At 34.6% G+C, this 24,317-nt stretch overlaps 1 protein-coding gene across 4 annotated transcripts in view; it reads left to right on the forward strand.

The window, feature by feature from the left end:
* Positions 1–24,317, forward strand: part of CDC42BPA (CDC42 binding protein kinase alpha) — a 153,821-nt gene that overhangs the window by 36,526 nt on the left and 92,978 nt on the right. For all 4 annotated transcript variants that reach the window (XM_081335744.1, XM_081335741.1, XM_081335743.1 and 1 more), the window contains exons 2-9: positions 676–767; positions 7,627–7,710; positions 9,303–9,398; positions 10,675–10,823; positions 18,011–18,104; positions 20,111–20,311; positions 21,638–21,886; positions 23,078–23,157. In XM_081335744.1, the coding sequence (XP_081191870.1) occupies positions 676–767; positions 7,627–7,710; positions 9,303–9,398; positions 10,675–10,823; positions 18,011–18,104; positions 20,111–20,311; positions 21,638–21,886; positions 23,078–23,157 (1,045 nt within the window). The remainder of the gene's footprint in view (positions 1–675; positions 768–7,626; positions 7,711–9,302; positions 9,399–10,674; positions 10,824–18,010; positions 18,105–20,110; positions 20,312–21,637; positions 21,887–23,077; positions 23,158–24,317) is intronic.

Consider the following 24,317-nt stretch of genomic DNA (forward strand, 5'->3'; position numbering starts at 1 on the left):
CAGTTCCCAACAAATTTGTGCTATGTGAACCATTCCCTCATTTTTGGGCATTATATCTCAATCTAAAATATTGTATCCAAATTTTATTTTGTTTTTAACTTAAAAATAGAACTGTGGAAGGCTTTCGTTTTTCAGGCTAGCAGTGCTAAAAGGGGAATATTTTAACAGTCCCTTTTTGCTATTTACAAAAATTGAACAATTTTTAGCCAAGTAATTATTAGGACATCCGCTATGTGAAATTGCTGAAATAAGTCTTCTAGGTTAAGACTTATTGTTAAGTCTTAATGTTAAGACTTTTCTCGCAACCATTAGTAAAAAAATGTTACAAGTAAAAAAAAATTAAGCATACATTTGGAATGTTCTATCACAGAGGCCCCCTTTTGGGCACCAGGGACCGGTTCTGTGGAAAAAGATTTTTCTGAGGACCAGAGAGGATGTGGTTTGTGTGCTGCCTGCATCCAGCAGATGGGGCTTCACTTGTTTGCGCAACCCAGTGCCGGACCATGGACCGGGATTTGGGGACCCCTGTTCTATCATGACCATGTCCACAAATCCATTTATGGTCAGCAGATAGTAGATTATCTTAGTTTGTTATAGCAACAATTTCTGAAATTGTATAGACTTTTAGTAAGTAGTTATATTAGATAAAGTGATCAATATTTTTCTGTTTTTCAGCCAAGCCTTTCACATCTAAGGTGAAACAAATGCGATTGCATAAAGATGACTTTGAAATATTGAAGGTGATTGGCCGAGGTGCCTTTGGAGAGGTAAGATTTGGAAATTGTATATTTTGGGACCATCTATTGTAAAAAATATACTAATACTGTAGAAACATAATACGTACAATTAAATTGCAAAAGACATGTCTGAGATTTCTCATATAAACGCACACTCTATGTAGTGTGTCATTAGATTTAATGATACATTTGCCCTTTCATGCTATAGTTTATAAATCTTTTGCATTATGACAATGCCATTTAACTTTTATTTTTGTTAACTTTTAAGGGACATATAGGTCAAAATCATATGTGATGGTAATCAACTATACATTATAGGATTGAGAAGATCATATACTATGAGATTGCATTATTCAGAAAGTTTCACCTTACAAAGTTTTTGAGTTTGTACCTGTTTAGTAAATTGTGATTTTATAATTAGAAGTAAAAAGGCATTACAATCCTTCAAGTATCTGTCAAAAAAGTTACTGTTAGTGATGAACACAAGGTATTGGTTATGGACAATGTTTTGTGGCCAAAGGACCACAAGAATGAGCTGAAAATTACTTCCTTAATATCCAGAGTTTTCTCCTGACCATAATATGTGAGCTCCCCATTCACCTGCCTCTGCTTATCCTTTAGGGGTCTTATATAAGAACGGAGAGAATTTCTACATTCAGTCTGCATCTTCCTTCCAAAGCTAACCATTGTCAATTTTGCATCAGTCAGTGAAAGAGCATATGCTCCTTGCCTCATAGGGTGATATCTTCTGGATTCTGATATTAGCACCACTTTGGCTCCTTGATGTCTGCTGTAGTATTACATTGGTCAGAGTTATTGTAAATGGCTTCCTTGATGTTACAAGATATCTGTTATTTGAGGTGTAGTCATAGATTGAGTGACATTATGTAGAGAGTAAGGAAGATGACTTTGATGGAGATATACAGAAACCATTACCTAGACCAAAGGGGCTGAAACACTTTTTTTAAAGTCCAGAATAATGAGATAACTTTCAGAAACATCTGAGATATATGCATCCCTGAGTCATTGAAGCAGAAGAAGAATGAGGAGATCCAGCTTGCAAAATTCTGTTGTTATAGCTAATCTCAATAAAAATAGTTTTAGCGTACCTGTAGAGTCAATTTCCAGGCCTGGTCAATCTGGATCAGGGCAAGGTTATCGTTAATTTCTTACTGTCTGTACAATATCTATATTGCTTAGTATGGTATCCTTAGCTTTTTATGAAATACTAGTAATTTTAACTCAGAAATAACATTCTGCTTCCTAAAGGTAGAAAAGACAAACAGAGTATTCAAGAAGTTGAACTCCTTTGCTGCAAGGAATGTACATTATTTGAAAATTTTCTTTCACTGTAAAACAGTGGTTTCCAAAGCATATTAGATGACTCTGTTTTATCTCTTCATATATATCAGTAATTGTTTAAGCAATTTAGAGAGCTAATATGTAGCAGTTTAATTGCTGGATTAAGATTAGGGAGACCTAGGTTCATACGCACCCACTGAAGCTAACTGGATGACATATCTTCAGTTATTATTTCTCGCCTCAGAATAACTCATAGGTCTATTTTTCTGATTACCTATTGCTCTGGGGGAAAGACAGGTTATAAACTAACAAAATTTACTTTGATAAAATATGCTGATAGCATCTGGTAGACCTACCTAGCTTTCCTTCTGAGAACACTATTTGACTTCTTAATTGCCACATAAAATCTATGTTTTTAAGATCAGCATTCTGTTTATTTGCCTCTTGATGCAAGTCTTGATGTCTGAAACTGTGCACTCAGATTTGGCAAAAATTCAGTTAACAATAATAATAATAACTATTTTTTTAAAATAAAAACATTGATGTTAACTTCTAGATTGTTTCCAAAAAGTCATTTGAAAAATTCTAAGGAACCACAAAAACTTTTAGTAAGACTTTGCTACACTCCCTGTATAATTATGTGCCTCCCCCAATTGTTTTTAACTTTTGTATTTCTTGTTTTAAATACCCTGTAAACCGCCCTGAGTCCTTCGGGAAAGGGCGGTATATAAATCTAATAAAATAAATAAATAAATAAAATAATCTATAACCTTAACAACAAACAGCATGAAGTTCAACCGAAAAGCCTTAAGTTATTGCTTTCAAGCTAATTCCAAGGTCAAATAAAGTTTGCTGTGGAGATATAAGAAGAATGTATAAATGGTAAGAGGGAATATTTCTAATTTTTAAAGGTTATTCATATAACCTTCATTCTGAATATATGGATATAGTTTACAGAGAAAATAAGTCTACTGTGCAGGAACGAAGCCTTTTCTTAATTTAGAATACAAACTACATGCAGCTGTCCAGTTTTTCATCACTTTAGTTCAAGGCAAGGACAGTTTGTGCTAGTCTGGATAGACAATGCATATCTGCCACTGTTCGTGGCAAATCAATGCAAAACAGCTAATACCCTGGTTACTTTTCTATATTTTATTTTTTTTAAAAATTCCTACACAAGAAGCAATAGGAATTTGTTAGATTTCTTTCCCCCTCAGATATCTTCATCCATTAAAATATTTGAAGAAGGAAAGGCAAGTATGTTAATATATAAATACACAAGAGACCTAACTTAGTAAAGAGGAAGAAATCGTTTGACAGCAAGCCAGATGGCAATAACTATTTGTGGGAAATATGGAAAAAGAATTTTGCCTTTTCTCTTTCCTTCAAACTAAAACCAAAATGTTTATATCAGCACATACCACAGATTTTTAGCAGGCTATTCATGGAGGAAAACACACTTCTAAAAACATTAAATATTCAGTTTTAATAAATCACAGTGGCAGACTTTTTTGAGAGGCCAGGGAAACTATGTAGTTATCACTTTACATTTCTAGTCTACTTGCTGTTTCAGCTATCATGTGTGTGTGTGTGTGTGTGTGTGTGTGTGTGTGTGTGAATTTAACAGTGATGCTGATAAATTTCCAGTTGAGACAAAACAGAATTTGAACTAACCCATTTTGAAATACCTTGTATTAACATGCATTACATCTTAACTGTTCCACATAAGAGCATTTTACATCTTATTTGTAGGATTTATCCATTATCATGATCCACTGCCCCACTTTTATTCCTCTCCTATGAACATGGGAGTCATGAGAATTACGTCTCTTTCAGCTTCTTGGAGATGGATGCTGTTATTACAGCATTTTATATTCTATAGGAGACCACTCTATAGAATATAAACTACTGTTTGGAGTTAAAAAGTCCAAAATTACATGGCTGGGATCAGTTTAATCTGTCAGTTAATAATGGACACTAAAAATATTTGGCTTTTTTCTTGCAATATTTAATAGTATATGTTAAAATTGTGGAAAAAGATCCAAAGAGAGGTTTGGATTAATTGATTACTAGTTCTAGATCAAAGCTTTAAGCTAATAAGATTAGTAGCTACTAAGACTTAACAGTAGGTAATTAAGCTAGTAATAATTCTCACAAGACTTAAGGTTTCTATACATTTGAAGGGAAGGGGAGATTGCAAGCATGATAGTCAGCTTTGTTCTATGTGCCTATAAGCATGCACACTTATGGATGAAATATTTTGAGCAATATTGTTGGAAAAAAACTGGTTCATTCTGGTCATGACTTTTGCCTTCATGGGGAAATTGATAAATGTTTGAATTAATGTTTCAAAGTTACGCTTATGTCAATAGCCTGACTATTAGTTCCTAATGATGTATAGGAACAAATACCAGCGTCAGGGCTACGGAGTTAAATTATTATAATTTTAAATTTATCATCTCTATATAAGTTAAGATTTCCTGTTCTCCAGTTATAATTCTTACTGTTAAAAGGCATTCTTACCTTCCAGTTATGAATTGGATGATACAAGCTATGATTTCACGAGTTTGAGGTATAGAAATAATTTTTATTTTTTACAGTTTATTGCATCTCTGTAACATAATATTTGTCATGTTCAGTGTGAAAGTTCTCATCATACCGAGACTGAATTGTGTTGATTCACAATGTTATTTTGGTCTATGCCAGTAATTTAACCAACAGAAGCATGGATAGTACCAGTGGGGAGAAGAAATGGAATTTCAAAAAGCAATTGTGGATGCCTTTAGTCATTTTAATCATCTTGGTTATTTTAATTACATTTGTATTTTATAATACTGTTGAGAGATTCTACTCTTTTTATGTTGATTATATACTTTCCTATGTTGTTGTCTACCATCTACTGTCCTCAAGATTTGAACAGTTTATAAATGCCAGTAAATAAAGAGATCATTATCTGCTTCCCATTCAATAATATAAGGATGCCATCATTCATACACTGCTACTGTGAGAATCAAAAACAGTTGGTCTTGGAATTAACAATAAAGCAAAGCCTTGAACAAGTGAAAGGCTCCGGTTTCCCTTTGAAGTCTTGATGACTTGAACACAGAATTTCCCAGTTCAGATACACATGACTGAGGAAACTTCTGTTATTTTATCAATTGTCTTTATTTTTATTATCATTCATACAAATTCATTATTTAAGGGGAATCACAGTACCAAAAAGTTTTAGACCCTTGTGAAAATGATTTTTTTTCTTTTATTAATGAATTGCAGGTTTTGCTTCATTTGTTTGAGGAGATAGATAGATGGATAGATAGATAGATAGATAGATAGATAGATAGATAGATAGATAGATAGATAGATAGATAGATAGATAAACAGATAGAACTATTAATGACAGAGTAGTAAGAGAATTATTCTTATGACAATGCATCCATTATGGTTCCTCACAGTCACCCAGATATTCAGATTGGATTTGGTATTTTTATCCACGTATTGAGTCTTTCCCAAGAATCGGGGATAAGCAGATGTTGATGTTTTATGGTGTTTAGAAGTATTATCACAGGATATAGTTATTATTAAATTTATTTGCCGCCTATCTTGCCATAGAGTTACTCCAGGGAGTTTACAATAATAAAAAATGAAGAAATAAAAAGGAAGTTTAAAAAAAAGTGTAAGTAAAGAAATAGAACAATAAAATAAAAATAATAGAACAATAAAATAAAGAAAAAGAAAACATATTAGTTATAAATATACTTTAATTTCCCATTGTTATGAAACATTAGTTAAATATTAATTATTTACATGAATACATTATAATAAAAAGTTTTGCATATGAGAAATGTGTACTTATGAGGCTTCTCACCTTTTTCTCTTTTTTACATTGAATAAAAATAAAATAAGCTCACTTTTGCAAAGTGACGTCTCTCTATTCTGTTTTATATGTCTTTGACAGGTCAAAGTATTATAAAGCATTAAAAGACAATTTATCATTTAAGCTTGTTTTACAAAGTATGAACTTGTTATTTGAGCTCAAGCTTGGACTAGAAGCTAATATAGTAAATACTTCTTTGAAATATCTAGGTTTGTTATCTTCGGAATGTATTTTAGTATAAAGAATTTTTAAGAATGTAGGAAGTATAAGTCTTAATTGAGTGTTATTAAAACAAGAAAAATTATCAATATTGTATTTAGAATAAAAGTTCCCCATGTCTTTTTTTATCCCATCGTTCATTTTAAGACTTTACATTATATTTATTGAAAGGCAATTATTGAAAGGACAGCTATGCCTGTGGCAATGCTTTCACTGAAAATCCCCCTACATACCAGTGTTACCATGTGTCTTTTCCTTCCACATGTATAATTTTGTGTACAGAAATCCAGATGGGCAGAGGAATTAAGGGCCTTTTCAAAAGGTTTATGTATAATGGAGACAGCAGGGGCCACAGACGGATTGTCCTCTTTAAGTTGTATAGCTGTACAGAAAGTTTCAATTGGCAGTTACCTAGATTAAGGTCAGATTTGGTTTGGCTTGGGCCTAGATTTGAATCTGCTTAGGCTGGAGGCTGGAGTAATGGACAAGATGATGGGCCATGCTTGTTACCCTGGCTGTGCTAACCATGTTTGCCATGCCTGTGGGCCTGGCACCAACTGCGCTTATTGTTTCTGTGACCACTCTATGTACTGTGTTCTCGTTGTTGCTGGCATTTCTCCCCCAATGGATTCCCCCCCCCCTTTGTAGAGTTTGCTGGCTGGTTGGAGGGCCTTGGCATGGAGGACTGGGCATTTGCGGCTGGTTAACAATACTGAGGGACACTTATAGCATGCCGATAATGGAGGCATTTGCTTAATTGGGTTCTCTTTATTTAATTTTAGGATTTTTGTGAGGAACACATGAATTTTTCAGTCATATTTGTGCAGAAATATTGAAAGGTCAGGAGGGTTCACAAACTTTTAAGCTCCACTATATTGGAAAAATGTTAACAATTGTAATATATTCTGTCTATTTTGGTAAAACACAAGTATTGCACCATGGTGGTATACAGGTAGTGCTTAACGTATGACTGTAATTACACTCTGGAATTACACTCGTAAGTCATGGCAGACATTAAGTGGGTCATCACGTAATTGCATGCAAGATTATGACCCTTTTTGCAGCAGTCATTAAGTGAACACTGTGGTCGTTAAGTTAACACAGGTTGTTAAACTGGTCCATTTTCCCCAATGAGCTTTTTTTGCCAGAAATCAGAAGTAAACACTGGAACCTGGCAAAAGTAACCAAAAATCATGGTCATTTGACCGCAGGATGTTGCATACAGTCATAAATGCAAGATGGTTGCCAAATACCCAAAATGTGATCATGTGATTGAGGTGAGGCCATAAGAACGTCAAAAATGGGTTGTAAGTAGCTCTGGGGATGTCCATCATAACTTCAAATGGTCGCTAAGCAACTAACCATTAAGTGAGGACTAGCTGTATTTGTTTATAATTAAAATAAATTGTGGAACTATAAATGCATCTGCAATGGCATTCTGAGAAAATAATATTTTATGTCCACGTTTTTAAAAAAATAATTTAATTTTTGCAGGTTGCTGTTGTGAAATTAAGAAATGCAGATAAAGTATTTGCCATGAAAATATTAAATAAATGGGAAATGCTGAAAAGAGCGGAGGTAAGACTCAAGGAATGGTCAAGTGGCTATTAAGTTTTTAACATTTTTTCTCTTTTAATTAGTATCTGACAAACTTAAAGGAAAAACCCAGATTATTTCTGAATGTAATATATCTTGAAAGAGTAGGAAATTTTACAGTATGTTACTGTCATAGTTTTCATTTTCCTAATTTATTTCTGTTGAATGGTCTATATTAATCATCTTGTAAAACAGGTTTATTATTCTTCTGTTCGTCTTATAAACACTCAAACATGTTTGATCACAGGACAACATGCAGATCAAATTTCCAATAAATTACTTGTGTTTTAGAACAACTTGCCAGAAAGGTTTACATGCACCAGACGTAGGTATCCATTTTTATCTGTTTGGTTCATACTTTTGGATTAGAATCATCTGCATAGTGTCCAATAGATGATTGACAAAGTCAGCTTTTTGACAAGAAATTAAATGCTTTTGTATTCCGAAATTCTTTTTTGATGTTGCCAAATCTGTTTGGGAAAACGACCATCACTTATTTACTGACCTTTGCTCCTTGTAGTGGTTTAAATCAAGACAGAAAATCATATTAAATGATTAAAGATGTTTGATACATCAAAAAAAAGTAAAAGGTAAAGGTAAAGGTAAAGGTTCCCCCGCACATGTGTGCTAGTCGTTTCCGACTCCAGGGGCCAGTGCTCATCTCCGTTTCAAAGCCGAAGAGCCAGCGCTTGTCCAAGGACGTCTCCGTGGTCATGTGGCCGGCATGACTAGACGCCAAAGGCGCACGGAACGCTGTTACCTTCCCACCATAGCGGTCCCTATTTTTCTACTTGCATTTTTACGTGCTTTCGAACTGCTAGGTTGGCAGAAGCTGGGACGAGTAACAGGCGCTCACTCTGTTACGCGGCACTCGGGATTCGACCTGCCAAACTGCCGACCTTCTGATCGACAAGCTCAGCGTCCTAACCCACTAGTACTTCTGCCTAATTGATGTAATTTTTAATTAGGAAAAAAAACTGTTATATTCTTTGATTTTCTTTTATATTTTTTACATTTTCTTAGTTCTGGTGAGATTCTTAATTGCTAGTCCTGATTGTGACATATTAATTCTATACATAATACAGGTCATTCAATGAATCCAACTGTTGGAAAATTCAGAATATGCAGTCTCCTCATAATTGTTTTTTCTCTTATAGTAATTAAGTTATAGGAAGAATGGCTATTCTGAGGGTGCTTCATTTACTATTTATGCAGGATTTACTAAGTGGCAACCCAGGACAGTGTGTTTTTGATAGTAGTACCCTTACTTGAGACATTAATTTACTTGAGACATTGATACTATGTAGCTGTGTTTCATACTTCTTGCCATTCTTGTTTTTAATATGCAGCTGTAGCTTTACAAGAACCGATGTTGCAATTTTATGATTTTAAAACAATTTTTATGTTAGTCACATTTTATACCCTCTTTGCTTTGGATTATCATAGTTGTAATGAAAAATTATTTTTATATGATAATCTTATTTCCTATATCTTCAATTATTATTGTTTAAATGAAAAGAACTCTAAATGACTCTGCATTTTGTTTATAATAATTATATTTATCTATACTTTAGACAGCTTGTTTTCGAGAAGAGAGGGATGTTTTGGTGAATGGGGATAATCAGTGGATTACAACATTGCACTATGCCTTCCAGGATGAAAATTATTTAGTGAGTATTATTTAAAAGTAACTTTTGAACATAATGTCTAATTTCAATTTACCTGTTTACTTGTAACATACTGTTTACTGATAACTAAAATAGTTAAGTAGCCACCATACAAGCAGTTGTTAATTGTTCCAATGCATAGACACAAAATTGTATCTTCTGTATTATCTGCATATAATTTCATAATGGAAAAATGAGTTATCGAAGCACATGACATTACTTCTAGCAGGATTTAAAAGCTGCAATTACCCAGCTGCTCATGGCACAAGAAGTTAGCCACCTGTGAAGCGCTACAGTAATGTGACCCAATTATTTTTTTAAAAGGTTATGTTGAATATTACTTATGAATGTCATTACAGTTTCGAATATCTGCCCATCTTACTCCTTTTTTTAAAAAATGCTACAGTCAAAACACATCAGATCTTAGTAATATATGATCCCAAGAACTGATATGGAAGTGGAGTTTTTTATAAATTAGCTATGTGTAAATTAGCCATACTTATAAGTTGCCTTTTTTATAACTTTGAAGAGTAGCATGACACTTCATATCTCACTCCAGCACAGAAGCGTTGTTTGAACAGGGTCCGTAAGATTATCTGGGACACTACTCATCGTCTTCACAACCTGTTTTCCTTGTTACCTTCTGGGCGGAGGCTTCGTGGTATCCATAGCAGAACATCCAGATTCAACCACAGTTTCATTCCATACAGCATTAACTTTGTAAACTCTCAGGCTTCCTCCTTCCATTATATATTCAAGATGGACAGTATTTAATATTTTATTGTTATGTACTTGTAAGGGTGTGGGTCTATACATATGTTGTATGTAGTATGTTTTAGGTGTGTGTCATGTATTTATTTCACTTTGAGAGCAGGCAACTAAATTTCATTTTTGATGTGTAACGTTGTGCCCACAGTAAAAAATGACAATAAAGAAAGATTATCTATTATCTATTATCTACTTTATTTTTGTATTTTGTAGCAGACGAGAGATAGATCTAAGGGAAGAATAAGCCATGGAATATTTTTTGTTGATAGCAAAGCTCTTCTGTAGTGTTTTGCTCTAGTATTACTGTACTTCTAATATAGTCTTTCTCTAGAAAAGAAAAATATTGGGGCAAATTTTTTGAAAGAGATGTATTATGATGAAGGATATACAAAGAACCTGTTTCCAGAAGATTTACCCTTCTCATTCTGAGAAGGCAGCTCTTGGTCTTAACCAATTTGTTATATTTAATGCATATCTGTATTTCTATCAAAATTATTTTCTATATTCCTAGTACCTCGTTATGGATTATTATGTTGGTGGAGATCTGCTTACCTTGCTCAGTAAATTTGAGGACCGGTTACCTGAAGAAATGGCTCGCTTTTATTTAGCTGAAATGGTGGTAGCAATTGATTCTGTACATCAGCTACATTATGTCCACAGGTAAATGTTATCAATAGATTATATTTCCCATTGTGAATTAGTGTCTGCTGTTTTAATTAAAGTGGTATTTATAAAGAACTAAATCTTTAAACATTAGCTTAATGAGGATAGTATTATCTACTAATGTACAATTCTTTTGACAGAAATTGATGAACAATTTTGCTGAATATTTTTAACAGTATGAGCCTTAGCCAAGTCAGGTTGCCAGTCATTTATAGCTACAACCATGTATGCAAGATTTTCATTCATATTTCAGTAACTTCTCTGAAAAACTTCAGAAGAAACTCCACAAGAAGAACAGTGAAATACTGTAGTATGTGCCATCATATTGGTGTCGACTCTTAGCAGCCACATAGATAGATTTTTTTTGTATGATGATCTGTCCCTCACCTGGTCCTTCAGTTCTTTCCAGTGGTGCACCCATAACCACAGTAATTGACTCCTTTACTGTTGGTTGTCTTCTTTTCCCCTTTCACTTTCCCAGCTCCAGAGAACTTGGTCTTCACATAGTGTGTCTGAAGTATGAGCTGGATCATTTGTGCCTCAGAATTCTTGAGTTGTTCAATGATCCATTTGCTTGTTTTCTTAGCTGTCAAGGAGTATTCTCAGGAGTCTTTGACACAGAATTTCAACAGTATCAGTACTCTTCATATGCTGCTGCTTCAAAATCTAACTTTCACTTCCATAGGGTTCTGACCTTTATAGATATAGGCACATTGTAGCATCTGAATATCTTTTCCAAGGCCTTCATAGCTGCTCTACCAAGTGCTAGTCTGTGCATATTGCTTAACTGCCTGTTCCTTTACTGTTAGTTATTGAGAGATATTGGCCACTCTCTTTGACTGGAGATATTTAAATGCAGCCAGGCTGCTATTTGCCAGGAATAATATAACTGCATCCAGTATTGTGAATTCTGCATTTAGAGAAGTCAAAGAGAGGAACTCCACAATGCCTTTTAATTGAGAGAAAGGACTTCCGGTTTTGTGCCGTAGCGCACAGCCAGGGACTGCAGAGCTCTGCACCACACGGCTAGTTTCGCCCTGCCAGGGGACCCTAAATGGATCTAAAGTTGCCCTGGAGAGGTGACAAAGAAAGAGGGGTGCCCTGATGATCGCAGAATGACAGCGGTCGTCCCGCTCGATCCAGGGGAAGCCCTCTAACCCAACAGGAGAAAGGATGGCCACACCTCAGTGGCCAGCCCAAGCTACTTGCAGCCAAAGTCCAAAGGCACTAACCAGAACAACGGTGAACAGCACGCTTGAAACTGGGTGAGGAATTCAATCATCTCTGTCCTATTTTGTATCTGATTTCCTGGAAAAGATTCCCAAGAAGCAAAAATTCTCCCAAAGTGAGAAGGGAGGGGACTACACCCCCACCCTCCCATAGACAGGAGGGGAACAAAATTTATTGAAATGAGGTTAAAAATACTATAGTCTGGATAAATTTGAAAACTAAAAAAACTTAAAATTCCATACCTGAAAAAGTATTGATGAAATTATAAAATAACAAGAACTCTTTGCTTTAAAACAGACATGTCAAACACAAGGCCCGGGGGCCGGATCCGGCCCGCGAAGTGGTTTCATGTGGCCCGCGAAGCCATCCTGGAAACAGTGAAGGAACGGCCCCTACTGCCTTGGCCCTGGCCCAGAGACCCTCCTTCCACCAGACCCTCAGATCTGTCCCACTCCTGCCCAGGCCCCCATAGGCACCCTTGATGTGAACGATGTAGTGCTGGCCATGCTTACCCAGTAGGCCATATGCACTCTAGCCATGCCCACCCAGTAGGCCACGCCCACCCTGGCCATACACACCCTGCCCCCTGAGGGCAACCGCAATGCTGATGCGGCCCTCAATGAAACTGAGTTTGACACCCCTGCTTTAAAAGCTGGAAAAAGAACAGCTACTGACACCCACTGGAGGATTAGAGAAAACTATAGCAAGATTGACTCAGAATTTGGCAAGATGCCCAGAAATAGCAAAAAACAGCTGGGAACAAAGCATTGGGCTATCTTCTACAGAGTGAAATTATATGTTTAGAAACTGTTGACATTCTGGGTTTATAAATAAACTGAGCTGCATTTTAAGCTAAAGACTGTTTGCAGAGAAAGAAAAATCTTGGCCTTCTAAAGGGGAAGTTACTGGAAAGCTGTCAGGTGGTTAAACACTTTGGACTGAAATCTTGGCTGGCTGATAATCATAAGACCCCTGAAAAGAAGAACTGTTACAAAATACTGGTTTCAGTGGTGCTTTGATAATTGGAAACATTGGATTACAAAAACTATATATAAAGATAAGAACTACACAAGATTTGGTTGTTTGGATTTTAAGATGGGCTGTTTTGATAAAGTTAATGAAAGAGACTATGGTACCGGTGAATAACTACTTAGAGGAGGGAGACAAAATGGATATTGTACATTTATCTAAAAGTGACAGAAAACCACACCTAACACTTCCTGCTGAAGACCCCAGCGTGGAACATCAGAGATCTGGAGGAACAATGATTCAAGACAAAGTACATTCCAGGAGAAAATATATGCAATGCTGTGACAAATTCAAATGACAATTGTCTTAAATCACAATGAGATTAAAAACAACTTAGATAACATAAATGGACATATCTCTAGCCTAAACTCACAATTAAACAATGCTCAAAAATGATGATAATGAACCAATAAATGAGACAATAGAATACAAATCAGAGGAAAATGACTTAAATATGGAAGCCACAAATGAAGAGAACTACAACTTAATACAAACAAAAGAAAATCTGCAAAATTTTGCTACAACAAAGGAAATAAAAAAGATGTTTTACCTTCCAGGACTTCAAAACAAACTTGAGGACAAAAAAGAAGATTTAATAAAATGGATTAAAGAGCTGTCAGGAGAATCATTAAAGCATGGGAGACAAAAAATGAATATTTTACTTAATTTGTCTTTTTTATCCCCAACAATATCTACAAAAATACAACCTGGCAAGCTATTTGCCTGAAATGGTATAAGGTTTCCTGCCTGAGCAGGGGGTTGGACTAGATGACCTCCAAGGTCCCTTCCAACTTTATTATTATTATTATTATTATTATTATTATTATTATTATTATTATTATTATTATTATTATTATTATTATTATTATTATTATTATTATTAGCTAAACCTACTGATTTGGAAAGCAACCTGGCAAAAAAAGATTAGAATTAGATTTAAGAGATGTGACTCAATTTACCAGATGGAATATTATATGACTAAATGGAATATTATATGACTAAACATATAATCAAGGAAATATATTATCAACTAGCATATTGATCAGTTATAGAAATTAATTATGATTATTTTTAAATATATGAACCCAGACAACACATTGTTCACTAAGCATTAAAGATTGTTATTGTAAAAAATTAATAAAATATATTAAAAAAATGAGAGAAAGGAAAAAAAATCTGAATGACAGATATTTTTAGTCATTCCTTCAGCAGAGTGATGTGAAAAAGTGTTTTTAGTGATTTTAGAGCCAGGATTTTTAAAACCTGGCAAAAAGCTACTGTAAAACCAATATAAACAAGGTAATTCATGAATATGAAGAACTAATTAGTATTTTGTGTGGAAGAGAATGAAATTGAAAAGAGAGTTAATACAAAGGGAGAAGACTGCCTTTCAATTTGTCTGTATATTGAAGGTACCACAGGAGGTTTCTCTTTTAAGTAGTCATTTAACTGCCACATGCCAGTGCAATATTTTCCATATTCAGATAGTTAAGTTTGCTACTATTAGAATAGCAGCTAGTTAGATTAGGTCTTTGCAGGCATGCTTCTTATTTTGTTGATATTCTTTTCATAAGACTTCTCATGCTTTCCTATTTTTTTTGCAACTTTGCCAATGCACTGTATTTTCCTGTTTTATAGATCACTTTATATCCCAAATGACAGTTTTTATCACTTGGATTTCAGTTAATACAAATCATGCCAATAAGGCAAGGGTGTTTTTTTCCTCTTTAAAACTACATTTCCCCTTTTTTCTGAGATGTATGACTTATTTCCATTTTATTTTATTTAATAAAGCTGTGCTAGTAGAAAGAGATGAAAAAACATATTGCCAGCAGTGCTATTTTCTAAAGAAACAAATTGGCAACTGCCCACTTATGGAAAAGGAAACATTTGCAGAATTATTAACTGAACCGCAGCTATAGTGTTCTGCCAGCTTCCAGGGTAGTTTCTGTTGGCCTTTAATATAAATCAAGTTCATGTTGTACATCATATAAAATGAATTGCCAGATAGTTAGCTTTCTAAATTTCAGCCTTCATTTTGTGACCACACATTTTAGGCCACCTATTAAGGCTCAAAATTCAAGATAACAATAAAAATACTACTAAATTTAAGGTAATAAAAATGGAGCAAAACTAAAAAAAAACAGCATGCATCTAGTTCTAAAATCATAATCAATAAAACTCCAAATCATAAGCAACTAATCAAATTGGTTTTTAAGACCTTTCTAAAGTCCTACAATAATGGGTTTAAGACTTGTCATTAGAAAATCATCAATTTAACAAAGGGAACTATGTGTTCACTTTTAAACAGTAGGCTTAACTTGCTGTTTAGTTCTAGATGGATTTTAAATGTTGAATTTTACATCTGTACAGTGCTACACAAAGATGATTTTCATCTCTTGTTATCATTCTGATTTCCTTAACATTTTAACATTGATGATATTAACTGGCTTCCAAAATTGTTCTAAATCATAATGTTTAGTTTAGTTGATTTTATGAACCCAGTCATTGTATTTTATAAAATATGCTTTATGCTTAATATATAGTATGAAGTCACTCAGATGTACTTTATAAAACAAACAATGGATAAAACATATCTGGCTTAGCACATTTTATGATCTTACTTAAGGACTACTTAATCTTTTTTCATTTTGCCATTATTGACCTTGTGTGTTCATTTATATAGAAATATTGTACTTAATTCTGTATTTTAATGAAAAGCATTGACTGACTGACTGACTGAGAGCCAGTTTGATGTAGTGGTTTATGGTACTAGACTAGCTCAAGGAATACTTGAGCTCTAATCCCTCTTAGGCAAGCTTTGTGACTGCACCAGTCATTTTCAATAGAAGAGAATAATTGTAGCTCAGAGATAAACTGTCTGAGTTTGATTATTTACTTGCAGACATTTCATTATCCAAATACGTAAAATTACTAGTGCAAGTGAGTGTGGGGTTTGGGGAATATAGTTTTGGTTGTAGTTTTCTCACTGATAGTTCCTTAATTAAAACATTGTTTTCTGTCTGATTGCTAGTGCTAATATCTGGTTATCTGAATATTGACTGCTCCAGGAGATGTGTCCTACTCCTTGTGTGCTTCCTAGCTTTTTTATTGCCTCTTTTAACTAAATTGCCAGTTGGTGTCTGATTTGTCTGAATGCCAGGTTTCCAAGAATAATCTACCATGTTTGGATTTTGCTTGGTTTATGATGCAAATAATTTTCCAGTTGAAACTGTGCTTGAATTTGTCCATGTAAGATTGAGTTTTTGTCATGTCTTCTGAAAGCTAGTTGGTGTTTATGGATATTCTCTTCTAGTCTTCTGCCTGTCTGTCCTATATAGGTAAAGGTAAAGGTTCCCCCGCACGTGCGTGCTAGTCGTTTGCGACTCTAGGGGCCGGTGCTCATCTCCGTTTCAAAGCCGAAGAGCCAGCGCTTGTCCGAGGACGTCTCCGTGGTCATGTGGCCGGCATGACTAGACGCCAAAGGCGCACGGAGCGCTGTTACCTTCCCACCGTAGTGGTCCCTATTTTTCTACTTGCATTTTTACGTGCTTTCGAACTGCTAGGTTGGCAGAAGCTGGGACGAGTAACAGGCGCTCACTCTGTTACGCGGCACTCGGGATTTGACCCGCCAAACTGCCGATCTTCTGATCGACAAGCTCAGCGGCCTAACTCACTGAGCCACCGCATCCCTCTGTCCTATATAGGCTGTTGCAAATATTGCACTTTAAGTTGTACACGACATTTGTTTCCCCAACCCCACCCCTTGGGCTTCTGGGTTTTTTGGCTAAGATATTTTGGAAGGCTTTAGTTGGTTTGTGTGCTACAGTGATGCTATGTAGTTTTAGTATTTTGTTGGTCGTTTCTGAGATGTTTTTGATTATGGAAGAGTTATCCTTTTCATAGGTTATACTGGTTGTACTATAGTGGATCGAATGGTCAGATTCTTTCTAATAAAGTTGTGTGGGTATCCATTTTGTTGGAAGATGTACAAATGTTTCCTCTTTCTGGTGTTGTTGCTGAAATATGTGTTTGTCTGAATAAAATTCCTATATAGCTCCTCTTGTGGGAGGTTGGGTGATAATTTTGTAGTGGAGCATTTGGTTAATATAGGTTGCTTTCTGATAGATTTGAATTTCTAGTTTGCTGTTGCTTCCTCTGCTGATGAAGATATCCAGGAAAGATACTGTGAAGCAACATCTAGAAGTTACAATACTCCTATATTTACAACCAAAATTATGAATCCATTATGTAGGCAACACCTTATCATCATCATCAATAATAATAATAAAAAGGAACTAGAGAAGGCACATTAAGTAATCAACAACATCTTCGAAGGAATAACATTTACAAGGGAAGAAGAAAACAATGTATAACAATTATACTTGAATGCACCTACACTTATCCATTATATTCAGTATATCTGAATTTTAAAGCATTATATTTAAAATGGTTTTGGTAGTTTTATTTTTATCTATTTTTGTGCCATACTTCAATAAATATTTTTAAAAATTTACAATGGAATATTAAGTTATTTTTAGAAAGCAGTTTATGAAATCACATGTGGCATGTAAAGTCTTAGAAGATATTCATGATCTCCTCACCCACATAGGGAATGTATCTTGTAATATTTTTGATGCAGCACTTAATATGTCTTACCTAAAAGTACAAATACTACAGATCACTACTACCAATATCATATCATTAATATGTAAATGTATACAGATTGTAATTGATGCACATTAATTGATAGAAATACGTGTGAATAAGGTTTCATCAAACCATGACTACTTTGCAATATGCATTTTAATTTCAGTTTTCCCTAAATCAATATGCAAAGTGTTTGAAATGCAAAATATTTTATTAGACTTAAGCTGATAAAATGACACTTAACATGGAATGACCCAAATGATTTTTTTTCACAGGGATATCAAACCAGATAATATCCTGATGGATATGAATGGACATATTCGGTTAGCGGATTTTGGTTCTTGTCTGAAGCTGATGGAAGATGGAACGGTAAATTAGTTTTTTTAAAAATAAATCTGGTTAAAATGTAGTTCAGTCATCTTTAATATCTGAAACTTGTTAATCAATTCAATTTTGGGATTATATTTGATCATAAAGAAAGGTTGTTGGCTGCAAAATTATCCTTTTTGAGCAATTGTGTTGGACCTATAATAGAAACCCATTTTAATTCTTCTGGCTGTGTGTATATTAAAAGATTCATTCACTTTGCACTCCTTTTATATATCTTACTTTACCATCATTGTCCATACATATTTCATAATTCCCATTATCCATTGACTTCCATTTTTGTTAGTATTTATATAGTTCTACATCATAATATCTACTGTAAATTTTGAGTGATATCTTTACTTGTTTTGTCTTAATAATCTATTACACCACAGAATTTACATTCTGAGTGCAAAATTTAGATGTTTTTATTATAGAACTAACAAAACAGATACAATACTTGATAATGAAAGAGGATATGGAGGTTATAACAGTTATAAGTCTGGAAATGAGGAATTGAGATTCACAGAAGGGAAGACAAAGTATCCTTTTTAGTGTCAATTGCCTGACATGTTATTCAAGTTGTTAGGGGTCCATTATAGTTGGAAATTAATCACATGAGAATTGGTGGAACATTAATGTTGACATTAATGTCAATATGCCAAGTATAACAGAATAAAATAAGCTTGGAAGTTGATCAAATACTGGTTCTGCTCCAGCTCTTTTAATTTGTATTCTCCTGTTCTATAGCCACTGTTGTAACCATGATATTTTGACTGCATTGCTCTCGCTGAAATAAATGTGGAAATGGGAGTGTAAACATTTGCTTCATCTTCATTTGCGTAATGATTTTTTTTTTAAAAAAAGTACCTCGTAATGTAGCAATATGACTGACCAGTTTTACAAAAATGTGCACTTTAAAACTGTTGTTTTGTTTTTAGGGTACATGTATAAAACAGCCATTTAGAATTGTATCAGAGAATACAAATTATACACTTATATCATCCTGGAGAACTTTCATTCAGTTTCTTACATGCCTTTTCAATATTTTAATATGGCATGGGTTGCAGAGCAAAATGAACTCCTTATAGTTTTGTGTTCTTAAACAACAAAGTTAGATATTGAAAAATACTTGCAGTCAGTTTCACTATGTATAACTTGATTTTGTTGTTAAAAAAATTATTTGGTAATAATGAACAAACATGTTTATTCAGATACTTCATAGCAAGTCTTTTGAATATTTCAGCATTTTAAAATATAAAAAGTTTCTAGTCCTACTTACGCCATCTTACTGACTCAAACTTGTAATTTTTCTTGGATTCTATCTCATGTAATGGTCTTCTCTGTAATTTGTGTTGTCTCACTGTTTGAATGTTATCTGTACATTCTCTCCTGATCACTGGCCTTGAATATTGGATCTAGATCTTTCATTTTTAAAAAACAAAAAAATATCAGAAACATGTGAAAAAATATTACAAATCCTGTTTTCATTGTAATATACAGCTAATTAGTTTCTGCCAAATCTGTGATAAAATCCAGAGGCCACTTCTGCCTGTTCACAGCTATTTTGTGTGTTCTAGTATTTCCTATCCATAACTCATAATTAGATTAAATATCTGGTTCTATATCACTTGCTATTATTCGTATTACTTTTTGTTTATATCACTCGAAGTCCTGGCAAAATATTTTTAATTTTTGAAAAAAAAGTGAAAATGTGCAGTTTGTTAATATAAACTTTTAGTATTGGTACAACCTAGAAGAAATACAAGATTGTATATTAATGTAGAATTTTTTTTCACTGCAAGTTCAGAAACAAGATAACAGCTATAGCTAATAAATGCCAGATTGCTAATAGGATTTTTAATCTGTCATGGTGGAAAACATTCTTCTTTAATTCTATCTACTCACACCTGTCACTGCTTTAAATATAAGTGGATCTGTTCCTATATATATAGAAACAGAAATAGTGTTATGGGCAAAGTTTAATTGTGAAATAATATTCCCCACAGGTTCAGTCTTCAGTGGCAGTTGGAACACCAGACTATATCTCTCCAGAAATTCTGCAAGCCATGGAAGATGGGAAAGGAAAATATGGTCCTGAATGTGATTGGTGGTCCCTTGGTGTTTGCATGTATGAAATGCTGTATGGAGAAACACCTTTTTATGCTGAATCTCTGGTGGAGACGTATGGAAAGATAATGAACCACAAAGTGAGTGAGCTATCCTTGTATGTAGAAATAAATGACAGTATCCAAGGAATCTAAAATTGTTTTATATTTCTTTATATTTCTTATATTCATTTATATTTCTTTCTGCCTGTATTTAATATATTTCCTTTCAAAATGCATTTCTCATGGCAGCTCACGATAGAAAATAGCAAAAGTCACACCAGATCATGAAAACTGTTGTAAATTAATTTATTTAAAATGAATTAACATATTAAAAGTTTTGCCTATTTGATTTACTTATTTATTGACTTGACTTTAAGTAAGTGCCCTAGCATTTTTATTGATATTGTTGTTTGTTAATGAATGGACTTTTGGGTGAAATCTAATTAAACTGTTCTTCTGGTGAAACTGCTTCTGAAAACTGATCAGGTAGAGGGAATAGAGCCTCCTCCAGCTCCTATACAAGTTTCCATGTGCCCAGAAGAAGTGACAAAACAAGGAAAAGATCATTAATGCAAATAAATATTGTTGTAAGGTTGAATTTCGCCTTCTGAATTCTGTTTTTGGGTGCAGCCTCCAAAACTGCAACCATGTAGAAATGTTTCATTTCATGTGACAAAAAGCATAAATGATAACATTCACAGGCAGTATTCACATTAATTGTACTGAGTTAATTTAATTTGCCCTATTTCATCCTTTATCCGCCAACCAAAAGATAAATATGACCACCAACTAGAAACAAGGATGTCTTCTTGTTAAATGAAGTTCAGTCACTGTTGCAACCAGACTGAATCTGTCAATTTTGATTTTTCTCAGTTTCTCATATTCCCAATTCTTAGTTTGTCACCACCTGGTTAGTTAGTTTGCAAGTTTGTCCTTATCCAAAACAAATAAAATACCTTAAATTTTTACATATCTTCCTGCAAATTTCATTTAATATATGAAATATATATCCTTATTTATTTATGGTGCATATCCTAGTATGTGTATTTTTTCAAGACAGATACTATATCTCTGATATAAAATATTCTGTGTATTCTTCCTCAAAACACATATTTATGAATTCCTAGGTGCATAACAAAATTCTAAAAACTCTACATTTTAACATACAAGTGTTGAAAATTTCTTACCAATTTGTGCTTATACTTCTGAATAAATTTATTATTGTAGAAACTTCCTTGGAGAAAGTGGTAACTCACATTATGTGGCAAATACATTTGTACTTGATAGATTTCTGATGGAAGATATACCGGTAAATGTATGCGTACAGAACCTATGGTTTTTTGTTTCTTAGGATTCGGCAGTTAATGTTTTTTGGTAAAGTAGTTAGCATTAGTTTATTAATTAGCATTCTTTTTTCCCTTTAAGGAGAGATTTCAGTTTCCTGTCCAAATGACAGATGTGTCTGAAAATGCCAAGGACCTAATTCGAAGGCTTATTTGCAGCAGAGAACATAGACTTGGGCAGAACGGAATAGAAGACTTTAAAAGCCACCCATTTTTTTCAGGGATTGACTGGGATAACATTCAGAACTGTGAAGCACCTTATATTCCTGAAGTCAGCAGTCCAACAGATACTTCAAATTTTGATGTAGATGATGACTGTTTAAAAAATTCTGTAAGTAATAGAGTGTTTTTAATATGTTACGTTGATATTTTTGTATTTATGTATAAAATTTCTACATTATAATCATAATAGTAGTTGGAAGGGACCTTGGAGGTCATCTAGCCCAACCCCCTGCTCAGGCAGGAAACCCTATACCCTTTCAGACAAATGGCTGTCCAGTCTCTTCTTAAAAACTTCCAGTGTTGGAGCATTTACAGTTTCTGGAGGCAGGTTGTTCCACTGGTTAATTGTTCTAACTGTCAGGAAGTTTCTCCTTAGTTCTAGGTTGCTTCTCTCCTTGATTAGTTTCCACCCATTGCTTCTTGTCCTGCCTTTGGGTGCTTTGGAGAATAGCTTGACTCCCTCTTCTTTGTGACAGCCCCTGAGATATTGGAACACTGCTATCATGTCACCCCTCACCCTTCTCTTCATTAAACTACACATACCCAATTCCAGCAGCCGTTCCTTATATGTTTTAGCCTCCAGTCCCCTAATCATCTTTGTTGCTCTTCTCTGTACTCTTTCAAGAGTCTCAACATCTTTTTTACATCGTGGTGACCAAAACTGGATGCAGTATTCCAAGTGTGGCCTTACCAAGGCATTGTAAAGTGGTATTAATACTTCGCTTGATCTTGATTCTATCCCTCTGTTAATGCAGCCTAGCACTGTGTTGGCTTTTTTGGCAGCTGCAGCACACTGCTGGCTCATATTTAAGTGATTGTCTACTAGGACTCCGAGATCAATTATTATTTAAAATATGCAGCAAATAAACTTAAAAACAAATAAATAAGTAAATAAAAATTATTGACAGACACTACTATCAAAACTATGTCCATTGGGTCACAAAATATGGAAATTAATTTCTAAAATAAGCAAAAATGAAAATCAGAAACTCCAAAAAAGACAGATTTTTTTTATCCAGGTTTTTATTGTTTTCTCATCTTCTTGTTCTGTACTTTTGATGATGTAAACATTGTTGGAAATGAGAAGCATTGAACCAGAAACAGTTTTACCTTATCATAAATGACGAAGGAAGCCAGCAGTAGTTTTTCTGCAATGGTCTTTTCAAATCTGATATGTTCCAGAACAAACGGCTACTTTTTCTGAATCAGAATACACATTATGCTAATTTTACCTGAAATTAATGTCAATGGATTAACCTTCTCTAAATTAGTTAACTCTTCTTGTTCCTTTAAATCTCAGGAGACAATGCCACCACCAACACATACTGCATTTTCTGGCCATCACCTGCCATTTATTGGATTCACATACACAAGTAGCTGGTGAGTGACCAGTTTATTTATACTAAATCAGGGGTCCCCAACCCCCGGTCTGTAGACCAGCACCAGTCCGTGGCATGCTAAAAACTGGTCCATGCAAACAAGCAAAGCCCCATCTGTGGGATGCAGGCAGCATGCAAAATTATGCCCCTTCCAGTCCATGGAAAAACCTCTCTCCAAAGAACCAGTCCCCGGTGCACAAAAGGTTGGGGGCTGCTGTACTAAATCATAATAGAATAGCTCAATTATTTTGTAATTTAAAAATAAATTACAGTTAATGTTCATATACGCCTTTCCTTGCATTATTTGTTAATGTTTGTTTCTGTAATGTGTGCATTTTACATGAAAATTCTGAACCAATAGTAGTACAAAATTCATAGGCACATTGTTTCCATCCACATAGTAATACAGTAAGTGCAGATTGTATAATAAAACTACACACCAGACAGAATCTGTAATGTTAATCCAATATATTTTTATGCTAGTTTTTGTTGGTTGTCTCCTCTACCTATAATAATAAAAAAGGTAAAGGAGTCCCTGCGGATTTTACTCCATTAATCATTGTCAACTATAGCAGCAGTGCTCATCTCCGTTTCAAAACCATTGAGCCAGCGCTGTTCGAAGACATTTCCACAGTCATGTGGCCAGTATGATATCATAGAGCACTTCCCACTGAAGTGGTACCTATTTATCTACTTGCATTTGCATGCTTTTGAACTGGGTCAGGAGCTGGAGCAAGGACGGGAGCTCATCCCATCATGTGGTGCTCAGGTCTCGAACCTGGACTGCCTGCTTTTCAGCCAACAAGCCCAATGTCTTAACCACTGAGCTGCCATGCCGACCATCTAGAATAATAGGTGAATGCAAAATATTAAAAGGGCAAAACTGCAAGGGATTTTTTTTATGAATAGAGACAAACATAATTGTTGTTTTGCAGAATACGCAATTGCTTAGTGAAAGGGCTGCCAACTGATAGAATCGAGGGCTTATACAGTGGGGCAAGTTTTATATAGTAGATCAGGGATGTCAAACTGGCAGCCCGTGAGCCGGATGCGTCATGTGCAGGCCACGCCCATCCCAGCTCCACAAAGGCAAAAAAATGTCACGATACATCACATGACACAATCAAGTTTGACACCTGTGTAGTAGATCATTTCCTTACC

The sequence above is a fragment of the Vipera berus genome (genome assembly GCF_964194415.1).
Source record: "Vipera berus genome assembly, chromosome: 1".
Taxonomy (NCBI): Eukaryota; Metazoa; Chordata; class Lepidosauria; order Squamata; family Viperidae; genus Vipera; species Vipera berus.